The 18,420-nt window shown below is 39.5% G+C and overlaps 1 protein-coding gene across 1 annotated transcript in view; it reads right to left on the bottom strand.

Moving 5' to 3' along the window:
• The window catches only part of nectin3a (nectin cell adhesion molecule 3a), a 49,931-nt gene that overhangs the window by 13,092 nt on the left and 18,419 nt on the right, over positions 1-18,420 (bottom strand). Inside the window, exons 2-3 of the mRNA XM_049466928.1 lie at positions 10,749-11,096; positions 2,656-2,955 (exon numbers count right to left, since the gene is read on the bottom strand). Of these exons, the coding sequence (XP_049322885.1) occupies positions 2,656-2,955; positions 10,749-11,096 (648 nt within the window). The remainder of the gene's footprint in view (positions 1-2,655; positions 2,956-10,748; positions 11,097-18,420) is intronic.

Below are 18,420 nucleotides of genomic sequence, written 5' to 3'. Positions count from 1 at the left end.
TTAACAGATTAAAACAAAAGTGTTTTAACTAGGATATATAATACAAGAAGCCTTTATATACATAAAAGCAACAAGATTTTCCCGTCAAATAAACAAACCTATAGGATTTTTCAACTATAAATAACTTAGTGACAACATAATCTATTAAAGTGCTTCAGCCAGAATACAAGAGGTATTCAACATGATATCAACGGCAAATAAACAAACCTAAAGGATTCATAAACTTTAAATAACTTAGTTTCAACATAATCTATTAAAGTGCTTTAGTCAGAATACAAGAGGTATTCAACATGATATCCACGTCAAATAAACAAACCTAAAGGATTCATAAACTTAAAATAACTTACCGTAGTTTCAACATAATCTATTCAGTGCTTCAGTCAGTATAAGGAAAATATTGTATGTAGTGAAGATGCTTGAGGTGGTGGAACAGATTAGATGTATTAACGTTACGCTGCTTGTCGGCTCCACTCACCGGCACAATTTGCAGCAAAGCGGCTGGGCGAGCGGACCCGCGGCTGGGCGAGCGGACCCGCGGCTGGGCGAGCGGACCCGCGGCTGGGCGAGCGGAGGCGCGGATGAGCGAGCGGACCCGCGGCTGGGCGAGCGGAGGCGCGGATGAGCGAGCGGACCCGCGGCTGGGCCAGCGGAGCCGCGGATGAGCGAGCGGAGGCGCGGATGAGCGAGCGGACCCGCGGCTGGGCGAGCGGAGCCGCGGACGAGCGAGCGGACGCGCGAATGGGCGAGCGAAACAGCGGCTGACCGAACCGAGTCTACCCTAGCCTTGGATCCGCTCGTCCCGGCTCCGTTTCGAGACATTTTAGATGCGTAGCGGAGCGGACCTGAACCTAACCTAGCCTAGCCTAGCCATTTTAACCTAGCCTAGCCTAGCCTATCTGGCTACGTGCCTGTGTGATTGCGTCATCACGCACTGAGGTAGCACAGCTATGGGGGCTGAATGTGTTTGGCTCTGCGGCGAGCTGACGCCAGTAAAAAACGCCTGTCCGTGACAGATTCTGTACATAATACATATCGATATACCACAAAAGTGATATCACCGTTATTGAAACATTTCTTATCGCGATAAATACCGATATCGAATTATTGTCCAGGCCTAATAGAACATGAATTTTTTTAACATTCCAGCAGACAATCCAACAAAGTAAAATATGACTATAATAGATTAGGCAACTGTTTGGTATTATTTTTTCTTTTTTCCCCACTTATTTAGCTAAGCACTGAACATTCAGTGCATCCCTATTATATTCCCATTATAGCATCAAAATGTTGATAATAATTAAAATAAAAGGTATGCTTTTTAAAATAATTAGTATGATATTATTTTTTTTATAATATTAGTGACATAAAATGACAATAATATAGATTTTCATATAATTTCTGGCACAAAATATTGACCACACAAAAACACTCATCATGAGAGGCCTGATTACCTGCATTATAATGAAGTTCTAATGGAGTACAGTAACCTACGTTTACTGAGCTCTGAAAGGCTCTTATACTGGGAATTAACCTCAGCCTCGCTGGTTCCGCTCCCACGGCCGGTCCTGCTGGGTTATGATCAATATTTCATAAAGCATCTCCATTAAGCAGCACTCGGTTCAGACAGACAGCAGCCAGAGGAAGAGCACAGCGAGGATTATAGCGTTTAATCGACTCGTTTAAACGGGTTTACGAGCGTCCGAGAGTAACGATAACACTTCATATCATAAATCATATACTCACTCCTACTTTCAGAACCACAGAAAACAATAGCGGCTTTAGAAACAACAATCAGCAGAATCACACTACAGCTCTTTCAGGATATATATACACAATATATATACACAACATACAGCTCTGGAAAAAAATCATGTAATAAATAATGCAAAGAAAACAAGTTCATATTCATAAAGTTTTAGAGGTTCAGAAATCATTATTTGGTGGAATAACCATGGTTTTTAATCTCATACATCTTGGCATGTTCTCCTCCACCAGTCTTACACACTGCTTTTGGATAACTTTACGCCACTCCTGGTGCAAAGATTCAATCAGTTCAGCTTGGTTTGATGGCTTGTGATCATCCATATTCCTCTTGATTATATTCCAGAGGTTTAGAATTTGGTAAAATAAAAAAACTCATCAATTTTAAGTCTCTTATTTTTTCCAGAGCTGTATATACACGAGATATATAAACAGCCCTAAAGCCTTACAGTCTCGTCTATACACCCATTATCCATGTTTTCAGATTCACTGATCATACAGGACTCTCTGTAGTTGTACAATTACACACTAGAGATGGAAGCTATGTATAGGTTTTGGACAATGTTCAGCCGAAAAAATCTGCAATATTGGAGCAATATTCTTTTTTGACCTCTATATGGAGCCAATCGCTCGTCCTGTGGGAGGCATCCTGTGGGCAGAGTCTTGTGGGCAGTGTACTGTTCTGCTCAAAGCATGTTACGCTAAATTAAAACTCCAGTTTATAAAGAAGATGATGTTGCTTAAAAGTTTTAGATCCAGGTTTAGTGAATTAGTGCTTTTTAATTTAATTACTTGAATTTACTTTAATGCAGTGCGATGTTAGGACTGTTTGGCTACAGGGCTCATTTTATACACGATATAAACATACAGGCCAACCTGAGCCTGTTAACTCACACTGCACGTCCAGCACATATGGAATGCGGAACTCCATGTCCAGTGCCGGGTGACGCACCACGCAGGTCAGGGTGAGGCCGAAGGCGTGGCTGGTTGGTGCCCAGATGTAGCGCACCTGCGTAGTGGTGGTGCCGTTGGGCTCGTCTTGGTCGATCTTCTCCGAGCGGCCAAACAGGTCCGACTCCCAGAACACCTCAGCGGGTGGCCGGGCCCGCTCTGCCGTGCAGGTCGCCACCACACTGTCCACGTCACCGTCCACCAACGGACCAGAACCGGCCGACACGTACACCTTCGGCTCCACTAAGAGAGAGAGAGTGGGACAAATAGAGAGGGAAGAGAGATGGAACTGTTAATATATATACTGACTTTAATTATTAGTGTTCTACAGGGATGTAGGAAGTGTTCACTGTGGAACTCTACCTCACTTTACCTCACTTTACCCTCAATCTACCTCTTCTATATCGCTTTACCTCACTTTAGTTTCCTCTACCTCACTGTGCCTTGATCTACCTTTCTCTAGTTTACTTTGCATCACTCTACCTTGCTTTAAATTATTCTAGTTCACTCTACCTCACTGTTGCTCCTTCTACTTTACTCTAGTTCACTCTCACTTTACCTTCTTTATCTCTGTCTACCCTCACACTACCTCTTTTACCTTACTCTAGTTTCCTCTACCTTACTGTGCCTTGATCTACCTTTCTCTAATTCACTTTGCATCACTCTACCTTGCTTTGCCTTTTTTAAGTTACTCTACCTCACTGTCCTGTTGCTGTATATGGGTAATGACGTTATTAACAATGTTATTTTTTAGATGTATTTATAGAGGTTTATCTGCGATGCTGTTTTTCTGAGCTGTATTACTTGCTAGTAGTTAATAACAGGTTGATGGTTTGATTGGGTAAGTCTTACTGTTCGATATGATGTGTATCTGAGATATAAATCTGAGAATATCAGCATGTAGCTGCCAACAGTGAGGGCACTGGGTTCAATGAATGGATCCTCCTCTGGATGAGTCTACTTTTATTAGCTGATCCAGACAGCTGTAAAATATTTTTATTGGTTTTGTCAATACCTGAATTGATGATGATCTGGTTTTAATATTGGTGCATCTCTAGTGTTGCGTTCTGTCCGGGCTGTTCTATAGGAAGTGAGGGTTTTAAAAATGCCAAGCCTTTTAAGATGGTTAAACCCCTGGACTGTTATATAACAGTTATTGATATTGTCCTGCTGTACTACAAGCTGAATAAATAATTAGCATTATAACAGAGGAAGACCTGCAGATGGGTAGCAGAGCGGGTTTAGCGGGCACTGCCTGGCAGGGGTAGCTGATTGATTACCTAGACTCACAGACCCCCATTAAAAATACATGATGCCAGCAATCGCTTTCTATGAGTGCATTCTTATTGGAGAAACAGGTTCTCTGCAGGGTCACTATTTACAAATCATGCCTTTCATGCATCTGGTGGACATTTACAAGAAACTGATGAACAAGCCATCACAAACAGAAGCTGCTTTTGGCCACGGCTGCGTTGATGGTATGAGTGGATCAGATACAGCAGTGCTCCTGGAGTTTTTAATTGCATAATAATAATAATAAAAAAAAAATTAAAACATGAAAAAAACGCTTGAGGGAAAAGTTAGGTCAACACAAGGAAAACATGAGCTACACGCAAGAAAAACATTAGGTAAATATGAGGAAAACATTCAGGTAAACATGAGGAAAACATGAGGTAAATATGAGGAAAACATGAGGTAAACATGAGGAAAACATGAGGTAAATATGAGGAAAACATGAGGTAAACATGAGGAAAACATGAGGTAAACATGAGGAAAACATGTGGAAAACATGAGGTAAACATGAGGTAGACACGGGGAAAACATGAGGTAAACTTGAGAAAACATGAGATAAACACAAAAAACATGATGTAAACACGAGGAAAACATGAGGTAAACATGAGAAAAACGAGGTAAACATGAGAAAGACATGAAATAAACACAAAAAACATGATGTAAACACGAGAAAAACGAGGTAAATATGAGAAAAACGAGGTAAACATGAGGTAAACAGGAGGAAAACATGAGGTAAACATGAGAAAAACGAGGTAAACATGAGGAAAACATGAGATAAACACAAAAAACATGATGTAAACACGAGGAAAACATGAGGTAAACATGAGAAAAAACGAAGTAATAATGAGGAAAACATGAGGTAAACAGGAGGAAAACATGATGTAAACGCGAGGAAAACATGAGGTTAACACAGAAAACATGATATAGACACGAGGAAAACATGAGGTAAACACAAAAAACCTGATATAAACACGAGGAAAACATGAGGTAAACATGAGAAAAATGAGGTAAACATGAGGAAAACATGAGGTAAACATGAGTAAACAAGATAAACACAAGAAAAACCTGTGGAAAAACGAGGTAAACATTAGGAAAAAAGAGGTAAATATAAAAAACATGAAGTAAAAATGAGATAAATATGAGGTTATGTCCCCATATTATAGGACACGTCTATAATAATTATTGTGACGCCCTTTCTCTAGTCTTCACCAGGGGGAACAGGATGTTGTGGGTGGACTATTCTCAGTGTTTCTGAGGTGTTTGAGAACTTCAGCAGCTCTGCTGCATCTGATCCAAAGCTCTCCTCACACAGCCATGGCCAGAGGGGCTTCATCAACAGTTTCTCATAAATGTCCACCAGGTGCATAACGGGTAATAATCTCTATAGGAATGAAGCAGAACAAAAATGGCAGAGGAAGCTACACGTGCTAAAGGCTAACAATGCTAAAGAAAGATGTGAAGAAAGTGAGAGGTGGAAAAGGCATTGAGATTAGCAGCAGATGATTATCTATTGGTGTTATTGTCCTAAATTATGTGGCTACTGCTAATAGCTACTAATATATTAGCCTAATGTTAGCTAAGCTGCAGGTATTAGCTAGCTAGCTGTGTTTATCTATTATCTCTTTGTGCTGAATAATGTAATATCTGCACTGTAGATTTAAACCATGCTGTTAGTCCATATTGTTGAGTTATTATCTGGTTACTTTTGTTTATGCTGTAATTTTTATATTAGTTATAAGGATCATTCTACTGTCGAACTGGGGATACTTTTTTACCTTTAAATATAATACTATTTATATTAATTCTACACTATTAGTAGTGCATAAATTGTACTATTTACATTATTTATACTCAAAATATATGAATTAAATCACAACGTTCACACATTACTGACCTTGTTGTTGTTTTTGAATTTTACATGAAAAAGTTTAATGTAATTTTTCTTTTAATGCTTTTCTAGTAACAGGTACAAAATCAGCTGGGTGGAATTTCTTTTTAATGTAGATTATGTAAGAATATATTGTGTATGTACTTAAACTGTAAAATATAATTAATAATAGTGTATATTTGTGAAGCAGACATTGCAGTGCAGACCCAGCTGCGACCCTGACTGACTGAAATGTCATCCATTAAAAATACATTACAGGCTACAGTTACAGTTACAGCCCTAAACATTTGCAGGCGTTTAGTGGATTCCCCATAATTCTTCTTCAATGGTTCCTCTCAGCACTCGGCAGCTCAGGAACACCGGCCCGTCTGCAGCAGCAGCACCCCCACACTCACCACCTTCATCATTACCACCATCATCATCGCCATAATTTTCATCACCATCATCATAACCACCATCACTATCATCACCATCATCATCATAACCACCACCATTATCATCAACATCAACATCATAACCACCACCATTATCATCACCATCAACATCATAACCACCACCATTATCATCACCATCAACATCATCATAACCACCAATATTATCATCATCATCAAAATCATAACCACCGCCATCATCATAACTACCACCATTATCATCATCATCATAACCACCACCATTATCATCACCACCATCATCATAACCACCACCATTATCATCACCATTATCATCACCATCATCATCATAACCACCACCATTATCATCACCACTATGATCATAACCACCACCATTATCATCACCATTATTGTCATCATAACCATCACCACCATTATCATTACCACCATCAATATCATAACCACCACCATTATCATCACCATTATTGTCATCATAACCATCACCACCATTATCATTACCACCATCAATATCATAACCACCACCATTATCATCACCATCATTGTCATCATAACACCACCATTATCATCACCATCATCATATACACCACCATTATCATCACCATCAACATCATAACCACCACCATTATCATCACCACCATCATCATAACCACCACCATTATCATCACCACCATCATCATATACACCACCATTATCATCACCATCATCATAATAACCACCACCATTATCATCACCATCATCATAACCACCACCATAATCATCACCATCATCATCATTATCATCACCACTATCATCATAATCATAATCACGGCCATTATCATCACCATAAACATTAAAACCACCATCTCTATCATCTCCATCATCACTATCACCACCAACATCACCATTATCAACAAAATATTCAGAATACAAACATCCAGTCTGATTTACTGCAGATGCTTTGTGAGAATTATTCTGGTCATCAATATTAGGCATTAATAATTAAGAGCAGTAAATGGTCAGCTTGTTCCGGATCTATAGAACTGTCTGTATTTCCTGTTTGTGAGATTATAATAATCGATTGAGCTGAAGTAACAGGAACTGCAGAGTAAAACTCTATAAAACTCAATAACACTTTTTTATTCTTTATTTACAGAATTAAAATCATATCCTAATGTTCACATCCATTAGAACTGGTCCAAAACACTACCAAGCAGCACCAGAACGAGCAGCAGGACCAGAACCAGCAGCAGCACCAGCAGCACCAGCACCAGCAGCAGTGGGAGTGTTTATTTGGGTCTGTAATGAGGGGCTGAGAGGGAGTTCCCCGGTTCCAGTACGGTAATTACACAGTACAGGAATAGAACATTTAGCATGTGTTCACATACACTACACTATACTAACACTACACTATACTATACTACAATACACTACACTACACGACAATATGCAGTATAGTATAGTGTAGTGTGGTACACTACACTAACACTGTCCTTCACTACACTATACTACTACATACTACACTACACTATACTACAGACACTATACGTCACCACACTATATTACAATACACTATACTAACGCCATACTACACTATACTACACTAACCTATACACACTGGGCGGCGCCGACACTGGCACAGTGCGCCCCCAGAGGGAAAAATATACGTAATATTTCAGCAGCACTGGGTATGAATATCATTTCTGGGTTTGCTGAGTAATCACAGCACCTACAGAGCAGCACAGTGAGCAGATGGCACAGAAACAGATGGTACTCAGATGCCACCTTTTACGGTGAACAGGGAAGAACAGGACGATTTGGATTGTGTAACAGCAGGTGATCTCTTATAATTTCTTGAAGATAAATAAAAGCAAAAGTGACTTTGTACCTCATAGATGAACTAAATGATATACAGGGGTTGGACAATAAAACTAAAACACCTGTCATTTTAGTGTAGGAGGTTTCATGGCTAAATTGGAGCAGCCTGGTGGCCGATCTTCATTAATTGCACATTGCACCAGTAAGAGCAGAGTGTGAAGGTTCAATTAGCAGGGTAAGAGCACAGTTTTGCTCAAAATATTGCAAAACACAACATTATGGTAGACATACCAGAGTTCAAAAGAGGACAAATTGTCAGCAAGTATTTTTGATGTATCAAGACTCCCGGTATCCAGGGTAATGTCAGCATACCACCAAGAAGGACGAACCACATCCAACAGGATTAACTGTGGACGCTGTAAGAGGAAGCTGTCTGAAAGGGATGTTCGGGCACTAACCCAGATCGTATCCAAAAAACATAAAACCACGGCTGATCAAATCACGACAGAATTTAATGTGCAGCTTAACTCTCCTGTTTCCACCAGAACTGTCCGTCACCACAATAAATTATTGTGGTATAAAACCAGGTGTTTCAGTTTCATTGTCCAACCCATGTATATAATACAGCTCTGGAAAAAAATACAGACCACTTCAGTTTCTGAATTAGTTTCTCTGATTTTTCTATTTTTAGGTATATGTTTGAGGAAAAAGAACATTGTTGTTTTATTCTATGGGCATGTTCCCTTCCACCGGTCTTACACACTGCCTTTGAATAACTTTATGCCACTCCTGGTGCAAATATTCAAGCAGTTCAGTTTGGTTTGATGGCTTGTGATCATCCTCTTGATTATATTCCAGAAGTTTTCAATTTGTTAAAATTAAAGAAACTAATCATTTTTAAGTGGCCTCTTGTTTTTTCCAGAGCTGTATATAAATATCCAACTGCTGATGGACAAACAGTATGACCTACAGTACTATCTCTCTTGGACTCCGGCTGCTGATGTAGAAGCAGCATGAACTACAGTGAGGAAAATAAGTATTTGAACACCTGGTGACTTTGCAAGTTCTTCCACTTAGAAATCTTGGAGGGGTCTACAATTTCCATCTTAGGTGTTTGTCCACTGTGAGAGACATACTCTAAATAAAATCCAGAAATCACAATGTATGATTTTTTTTATCATTTATTTGTGTTACTGCTGCAAATAAGTATTTAAACACCTGCCAATAAGCAAAAATTCTGGCGAAGAATCAGCCCAGAACTACACAAGAGCTGTTCAATGACCTGAAGAGAGCTCGCACCACTGTTTCCAAGGTTACTGTGGGTAATACACTAAGACAACATAGTTTAAAATCATGCATGGCACGGAAGGTTCCTCTGCTTAAATCAGCACAAGTTTGCCCATGCCAACTGGATGATCCAGAGGAGTCATGTGAGAAAGTTCTGTGGTCAGATGAGACCAAAATAGAACTTTTTGGTCTTAATTTCACTCGTAGTTTTTGGACAATAAAGAATGAGGAGTACCATCCCAAAAACACCACCCCTACTGTGAAGCATGGGGGTGGAAGCATCATGCTTTGTGGGTGTTTTTTTGCACATGGTAATGGAAGACTAAACTGTATTAAGGAGAGGATGATCGGGGCCATGTATTGCGAGATTTTGGGGAACAACCTTCTTCCCTCAGTTAGAACATTAAAAATGGGTTGGGGCTGGGTCTTCCAACATGACAATGACCCAAAGCGCACAGCCAGATTAACCAAGTGGTGGCTCTGTAAGAAGCCTGACACAAATAAATAAACACACAAATAAATTTTTTAAAAAATCATACATTGTGATTCTTTAGATTATGTCTCTCACAGTGGACATCTAAGATGAAAATTTCAGACCCCTCCTTGATTTCTAAGTGGGAGAATTGCAAAGTCGCAGGGTGTTCGAATACTTATTTTTCTTACTGTATTGTACTCTCTCAGACTCAGACTACTAATCTAGAAGCAGCATAACCTACACTACTTAACTAAACATGTAACTGTAACTGAACTATTTTGAAAGGAATTGATATTAAATCAGATCAATTTGGGATCTTGTGAATCAGAGATAAAGAACCACAGGCTTCTGTAAATTAATCCAGTGAACAAACAGTATAAGAGAGGGTAATAAAACTGTGCCTGAAATCAATCAGTTCTCATCAGTACGGGTAATAAAATCGATCCGACCCTGAATTACATTCAGCCGTAACAGCGTGATATTAAACAGCCCTAATGAATCATTCATTAGTCATTACATTAGGCACTACAGAGCCGGGCCGTCTCCTTCCTCTCTACTTTATAAACTAATCAGCCCGGCAGGAAGTGAGCGCTCACGCTGCACAGCTGGACCATCACTCAACCCTCCACATCTGTTATCAACAGCACCACCCCCTTGCTCAGGTCCAGGTCCAGACTCAGGATACACTGAATATTTGGCAACCGTAATTACGACAAAAAGAATTTGTAAAAAAAAAAAAAGCTTTTGGTGTTAAGGAAGGTAAATTAAAACTGTGAACAATTTTGACCAAATAATGAATAATTAAAGTAATACTGCAGTGTTTCCTCGAACATGGATGGAATGGGTAAATCATAATAAAACGGAGAAGAAGAGAACAAACACTGCCTACCCATCACGTCCAGCACTGTGGAGGCCTGCGAGTTGCCCAGAGGAAACGTGGCCACCTTACAGGTGTAGGACCCAATATCTGCGAAGCTGACCCCCTGCAGGACAATGGAGGCATCCTCCGCGGACGGCCTGACGAACTGCACTCGGTTCTCATACGCCTCCACCACAGAGGTGCCGAACTGAGGGTTAAACACGGCCAGGGTGGTGGTTCCCGTGGGTGACTGTCGCTCCCATGAGCTCTGGGTGAGGCTGAGGTTGGTGCCCACCTCCACCCTGCAGCTTAGCGTGACATTCTTCCCTAGTACTGCGCTGACCCGGTCCGGAACCAGAACTTCATTACTGCACACACCTGTAGAGACACAAACACTGTTACCAGGGGTTCAAACCATCAAATAGAGACAGGACTCAAAACCGACTAAACAGAATAGCACTGCTGAAGTAAAATTATGAATAGAATAGCACTGCTAAGGTAACTTCGTGGTTAGAATAACACTGTTAAGGTAAATGTATGAGTAGAAAAGCGCTGCTGAAGTAAATGTATGAGTAGAATAGCACTTAAAACTTTTTAAAAACTAGGCTAAATAAAAGTCTGTCCATTTTTTTATATTCTTATAAAGTTCAACACAGACAACACTGGACATACCCAAACCAGTACTAGATGTATGATTAGAATAGCACTGATGAGGAAAATGTATGAGTAGAATAGCACTGCTGAGGAAAATGTATGAGTAAAATAGCACTACTGAGGTAAATGTATGATTAGAATAGCACTGCAGAGGTAAATTTATTATTAGAGTAGCCATGCTGAGATAAATGTATGAGTGGAATAGCACTGCTGAGGTAAATGTATGAGTAGAATAGCAGTGCTGAGGTAAATGTATGATTAGAAAAGCATGCTTGAGGTACATGTATGATTAGAACAGCACTACTGAGATACCATTATGATTAGAAAAGTACGGCTGAGTTAAATGTATGAGTAGAATAGCACTTTTAAGATAAATGTATGATTAGAACAGCAATACTGAGGTAGATTTATGATTAGAACAACACTGCTAAAGTAAATGCATGATTAGGATAACAGTGTTGAGGTAAATTATATAGTTATGTAATCATACATTTATGTATGATTGAAATAATACTGCCAAGGTTAGCACTGCTAAGGTAATTTTATAACAAGTATAACACTGCTGGTAAATTCCTATGATTTGTAGTTCTTTAGCGTTCATGGAATCTCTGGCTGTAATTAGGCCTCACACATTTTACCCTACCAGCACACAGCAGCAGACAGCCGAGTGCTGCACCGCTTTAATGAGCACCACCTACTGCTACTCCACGGGACTCGCCGACCGTCCTCCGTGCCCCCACCTGAACACCTCGCCCTATAAACTCTTTTGGAAAGAGATTAAACGCTGGGATCTGCTCTGGGTTACGAGCTGACTAATCTTTATACTGTGTTTATTTGAGGATGCTGGAGATCGTTTGGAAAGCGTTGTCAGCATCACCGTCTGGAGGCAGGTAACTAAATAAAGGTGAAGCACGTTAGAGAGACCTGGGGTTCGTGACACCGTCTCCAGGGGGTGGTAAGGGTGAGGTAACACTATGGTGACCAGATTTGGGTTTCTGAAAAGGAGGACACTTTTTTTTTTGGTATTTTTTGAATTTCACTCATAACAGCTCAATTCTAATTCTTCAGGTTAAAGGTGCTTCCTCCTTTAAACAGCTATAATGTATTTGTATCAGGCTACAAACAGGGCTGCTTTATTCATTCATGCAATGCAACTCTGTCTTAAAAGCACTTCACACTCATATTCAGTGTGGGCATACCTTTTGCTAATATTACTTTTATATTTTTAACACTTACTTTTTAAGTGAACTGATCATTTATCAGTTTTAAAATATGTTATTTCACTTGTTTTAGAGCTTTTTAAAACATGCTGATCCACAGCATAGAGGCTTCAAAACTGAAACTATGCAGCCTTTCAACACATTTAATATAAATATCTCAAATAAAATGATGTAGCCTAAAACACACACTTGCTGCTCATCCAGCACTTCTCAGTCTTGACCAGGGTTTCCGCCACGTTCATTTCAGTGCGGCGGTCCGCCACGCCTTCGTTCTTCCCCGCCACCCTTCGTGAAAATTCGGAGCCCGGCGTTTTTCCCGCGCTTGATCAGCGTTGCCCCTTCGGGGGTGGAAATCGGTAGTTAGTCATGCAGTGCCAACATAACGCACGCGCGAGAGAGAGAGTGTGAGTATAGGACACAGCGAGAGAGAGAGACTGAAACATAACGCGAGAGAGAGAGAGAGAGAGAGAGCGAGAGCGCGCCTGTAAATAGCGAGAGAGAGAGACTGAAACATAATGCGAGAGAGAGAGAGAGAGAGAGAGAGAGAGAGAGAGAGAGAGAGAGAGAGAGACTGAAACATAATGCGCGCGCGCGCGAGAGAGAGATGAATTAAACAGTGATTAAACAGCTTCAACTTACGCAGGTGTCCACTCAGGCTCACTCACCTGGTGGAGTGAAAATCACGCTATGTTTCTGTTTCTGGAGCTGTCATAAAGCAAGGATGTAGGGCCCTAGAATAGAGGCACCCTAGAACAGCTCTGTGATGCATTTGTTTTCACGGTCCAGTAAACATTTTATTGTAATTAAATTAAAGATTAAAGATATTATTTGTCTGTTTTAATAAGCACAATTTTTAATTAAATTCAATAATATTTTTTATTTTATTTACTCATTCTCACATTTAAAATACCTAATACAGATAAGAGCGAATAAATAATACATATATATTCTGTTGTGCCCTTTCTCCTCTGTTATGTATAATTTAACATTTTGTGTTGCACACTTTTACGTTTACCGTATCTGAAAAAAGAACAATAAGGATTTATTTTAAAGAAACCTACTTTTTGCAACTTTTTGTTTTAAGTGGGCATTTTTCAGTGACAGTTGGAAATAAAGAAAATAACTGGAAACATGTGTAATTGTGTTATATCGTGATATCATTAACGTGATATAAATTATCGGTTCCCAACCGGGGGGTCCTGCCACCGCACCTTCAAGGAAATCCTGGGGGAAACCCTGCTTGACTGTTTGCTGTTTTATCAGTTATTGCTCATCATTCTCGTGTAATAGAGCTAACGTTACCTCCATCACCTCAAAGTCCCTGTATAATCTACCTGATTATGTGCTAAACATTCCCGCTCAGTCTGTTCCTCGGTTTCTCCGTCACAAGCCTGCTCTGCCGGTCTGCTGCTCAACACTGAACGTACCACGCAGAGAAAGGGTGTGGAACCGGCGGACACACACGTGCTTTCGCTTGTAAACATTTGGGTATACACTGGCAAGCCCACGCTTTCTTCTTCACACACACAATGCAAAATAAGATAGATTTGAGGAGAAGGGCGTGACTAATTTGCGATACAGAGAAACCTGGAATGGAGTGGAATGGAACGGCGTGGCAATTCTAATAACAATATACTGTACTGTGGACAGTCAAACAAAATCCCGGACGATTTTAAAGTTTTTTAGGTCTCAAAAGTAGGAAATGTCAGGGAAAAAGAGGACGTCTGGTAACACCCTAGGTAACACTGTGACTGGAACTCTTAAAGTTCAGTTCAAACAATGATAAATAACAAACTGAGACTAACATCTGTACTAGTGATGAGACGATCCACTTTTTTCAGCTCCGATCCGATTCTGATGTAAAACTGATATAAATCTACTGATACCGATACAAATACCGATAAAAGGGCTCTTTTAGTTAATTATTAGTACAATGATTAAGTTTACATAATGAGGCTGTAACAGAGCATTTAATGTAAATTCATTTCAAAGTCATTTATTTGACACGCTTTATATACAAACACAAAATAGTTTTATTTAAATTAAATATAAAAATTTATATGAAATAAATATATATATATATATATTAAAAAATAATATTAAATGTGTTAAATATTAAATACAGGACAAATATTTTGCACTGGTTGCACAGGAGACTTTTATTTTGAAACAGATATTGTATCAGATCTGTCCTCTCTAATCTGTACTGACCTTTTATATGATTAAATCTGACAAAGAATGAGGCAGAATCCCGCCATTTGAAGCACTATAGAAAAAATATCGAACAATGAATAAATAAATAAACCTTTCTAACTTTTACCAAATGTAACCTTGTTTTGTGAAATCAATTAATTACTCGTTTTGTACCTAATGTTTTCCTTTTAAAGAATAGGTTTAGGTTTAGGATTAATGTCTGTTGTGATAAATAATGAGGAACAGCAGAACCTCTCCACATCAAACATGAAATTAAATTCACAGCAGACTGCCTGTAAGATATTCCTTTCTGATGCGTTATGGGATGTTGGGATGGCTTTACAGAAGAAGAGTGCTGAACTGACCTGCCTACAGTCCAGACATTTAACCAATACAGAACCCACCGCTCTCATCACTTCCCACACTTTTACACACTGCAGTTAATAGAGGAGGAGGTGCTACAGTTGAACATGCCCACACCCAAATTTACAGATACTGCAGCTACTTATAAACTTCTACACTTTTTTATAAAATGGTAAAATGTCTCACATTCTATTGAGCTTAAAATTAATCTAAGCATTTGCATTTACATTTGGCATCCAATTTGTAAGGTGGTAAAGAATTACATTCCAAAATAAGATTTCTCAGATTTAGATAGAATTAGATCTATATATTTTCAGATCCATAAATTCTAATTTATCTACTAAGTTTGAATTAAACAGATTTGAATATATGATCTGATTTTTTTGAAAATCGATATTTTAAAATAGATATTCAAATTTTAATACTCATATTTAATGTTAAAGCATTGTTAAAATTCTACTTTATCAATTACACACAAGTTTATTAAAAGCTAAATTTAATTAAATTATTCAAAATGCAAATTCAGATTTTTACATAAGCTTTCATATCTATGAACTATTGGGAATAAAATATGAGTCTATGAAATCTGCAAATCGTAACATTCTGTTTTTATTCACATTTATTTAAATTTTACAGAGAGCCCCCAAAAGTTTTTTGGAACTTTCCGCTGCAAACTTTAAGGATTAAGAAGTACTGGAAATTGACAAAGTTCCTAAATTCTATTTGTTAATATTAAAAACAACTTGTGTGTATTTAAGTTGTGTTGAAATCCCGGCAGAGAGGCGTTAACCCTCAGCTCAGGCCTGCAGGAAATCATTCAGCTGCTAAAAAAGGAAAAGCAGCTGCAGTAAACATGCGACGCTGCAGCTCAGAGCAGAAATTACAGGCTGCAGCTCTGCAAAACCATGCAGTCCAAATATAAATCACTGCACTGAGTCATTAAGACCCGCAACCCAGAACCATGCCTGTCCACGTGATCACACTCTGCTGCCCATATTAATTCTGTAAATTTACCAATTCTTACTGGTAAACACTGAAATTAGACTGGGACCAGAGCGGGACTGTGGAAGGAGATTCTGATGGAGCAGGAAAGGCACGAGGTGAACCTTATTATATCTGAAACATCCACCCGGCGAGGTTCTCCCGACCCGACCCGGTCTGTAATTGAGGAAAAGAAAAACACACAGAGGGAGGGAGTGTTTCTCTTCACGCTCCATTCGTAACAGAACCGAAACGGAGAGGGAAAACAGATCAGAACATTGTTCACCAGGAGCTGCCAGACCCAGACCTGCTGTCTAATAATGGGATTATTTTGAAGAATGAGACGGAAAACTTTTCTCTTTCATCAGAACCTCCAGGACAGCAGGAAACAGGAAAAAAAGAAAGTGAATTAATTAGGAATGAACTGATTATATGTGCATCGAAATACTAGTCGGACTAAAAGATCGGTCTGCATCAGCTGACCCATGGATCGGTTGGTTTACAGCAGGATTCGGCAATTAAGTTTGGCCGTGGGCAAGATATTTTCCAAGCCATTACATGGCGGGCCACAAAATGAAGTGTAATGGGATGGAGGATGGAGTGCTACAGACTAGTAGCTCTCCAGCCCAGAGGGTTGTTGAACCCAATCACAGAACAGTTGAATTCAAAGCAGGTGAACCCAAGAAAGGAAAAGAACTAAATAAACAAACGTCAGGATTGCGGTCCAATATACTAGCACTGCCCCAGCTAGTGAATTGGGACACAGCAGAGAAAAAACTGCCTTATATAGAGATAAAAAGCCCAAGAATGGGCGAAAAAAATGAGAACGGCCCTCATCACCAGACAACCTCATGGGCCAGATGTTTCATGCTTGTCGGCCACATCTGGCATCTATTGCCAACCCCTGGTTTACATAGTAAAACACTTTTTGTGACTGTTCTGACTTAATCTGACTATTCATATCAATTACAGGAGTTAGGAGTCAGACTATCATCATCCATTAAACAAAAGAAGAAGAAAAAAAAGGTGTTATGCAGAAGTCCGTCACGCAGCAGTATGGGTACAACAGATTACGATGCTGGTGATTCTGTATCTACTGTAATTGTAGATTAACCCTTATTCATGAACAGAAATAAAAGGAATATACACTCATTCTGCTGCGGGACAAACCTGCACTCGAAGAACAGAGACGCATCCTGGCAGAGGAGGCAGAATTCAGCACAACACCTAAAAAGGAAACTTGCCAAACTGAGAACGTTCAGTAAACAGCCTAATAAAGCAGTTTGTGTCCTGAATCCTTAAGTGAACGTTTATAAATAAGCCTCCCTAAAAAGCGCAGTGTTACAGACTCAGCCTGCAGGTACAGAATGGTTCTATAAAAAAACTGCAGCAGCATTAATAAAGTTCTTTTTTACCTTCAGCAGGACACCGTTTCTAAAGGCATTTTCACAGCAGAAAGTCCAGACCTGGTCTGTTGGTCCACAGCTTTTTACACCAGATATTTTGGTCCAGACCAAACAAGGCATATGTGAAAGTCAACCAAAATTTGCATGCCCTGTACATGAGCCAAACTTTATTTTTTAAACTTTTTTTTAATAAGGTGCTACGTTTTTTTTCTTTAAAATGATGGACAGAGGGAGATTTTCTATCTCCACACACCTAAGGGAGTGAAATAATGATGGAAGCAACAGAAGAGAGAAAGAAAGGTTGAAGTTTCCAAATGTTTCTGTCCTAGTGCAGTACAGCCACTGTGTGAAGAGGCTCTACCACCACCACTGAAAAATCCTACTGGAAACACTCAAATAAAAAATTGATATATCACAGGGGTTGGACAATGAAACTGAAACACCTGTCATTTTAGTGTGGGAGGTTTCATGGCTAAATTGGAGCAGCCTGGTGGCCAATCTCCATTAATTGCACATTGCACCAGTAAGAGCAGAGTGTGAAGGTTCAGTTAGCAGGGTAAGAGCACAGTTTTGCTCAAAATATTGCAATGCACACAACATTATGGGTGACATACCAGAGTTCAAAAGAGCACAAATCGTTGGTGCATATCTTGCTGGAGCATCTCTGAAAAAGACAGAAAGTCTTTTTGATGTATCAAGAGCCACGGTATCCCGGGTAATGTCAACATACCACCAAGAAGGACCAACCACATCCAACAGGATTAACTGTGGACGCAAGATAAAGCTGTCTGAAAGGGATGTTCGGGTGCTAACCTGAATTGTATCCTAAAAACATAAAACCACAGCTGCCCAAATCACGGCAGAATTCAATGTGCATCTCAACTC

Source organism: Astyanax mexicanus, chromosome 18 (assembly GCF_023375975.1).
Source record: "Astyanax mexicanus isolate ESR-SI-001 chromosome 18, AstMex3_surface, whole genome shotgun sequence".
NCBI classification, from domain to species: Eukaryota; Metazoa; Chordata; class Actinopteri; order Characiformes; family Acestrorhamphidae; genus Astyanax; species Astyanax mexicanus.
The sequence above is the reverse complement of the archived record's forward strand: the minus strand, read 5'-3'. Positions and strand labels throughout refer to the sequence as shown.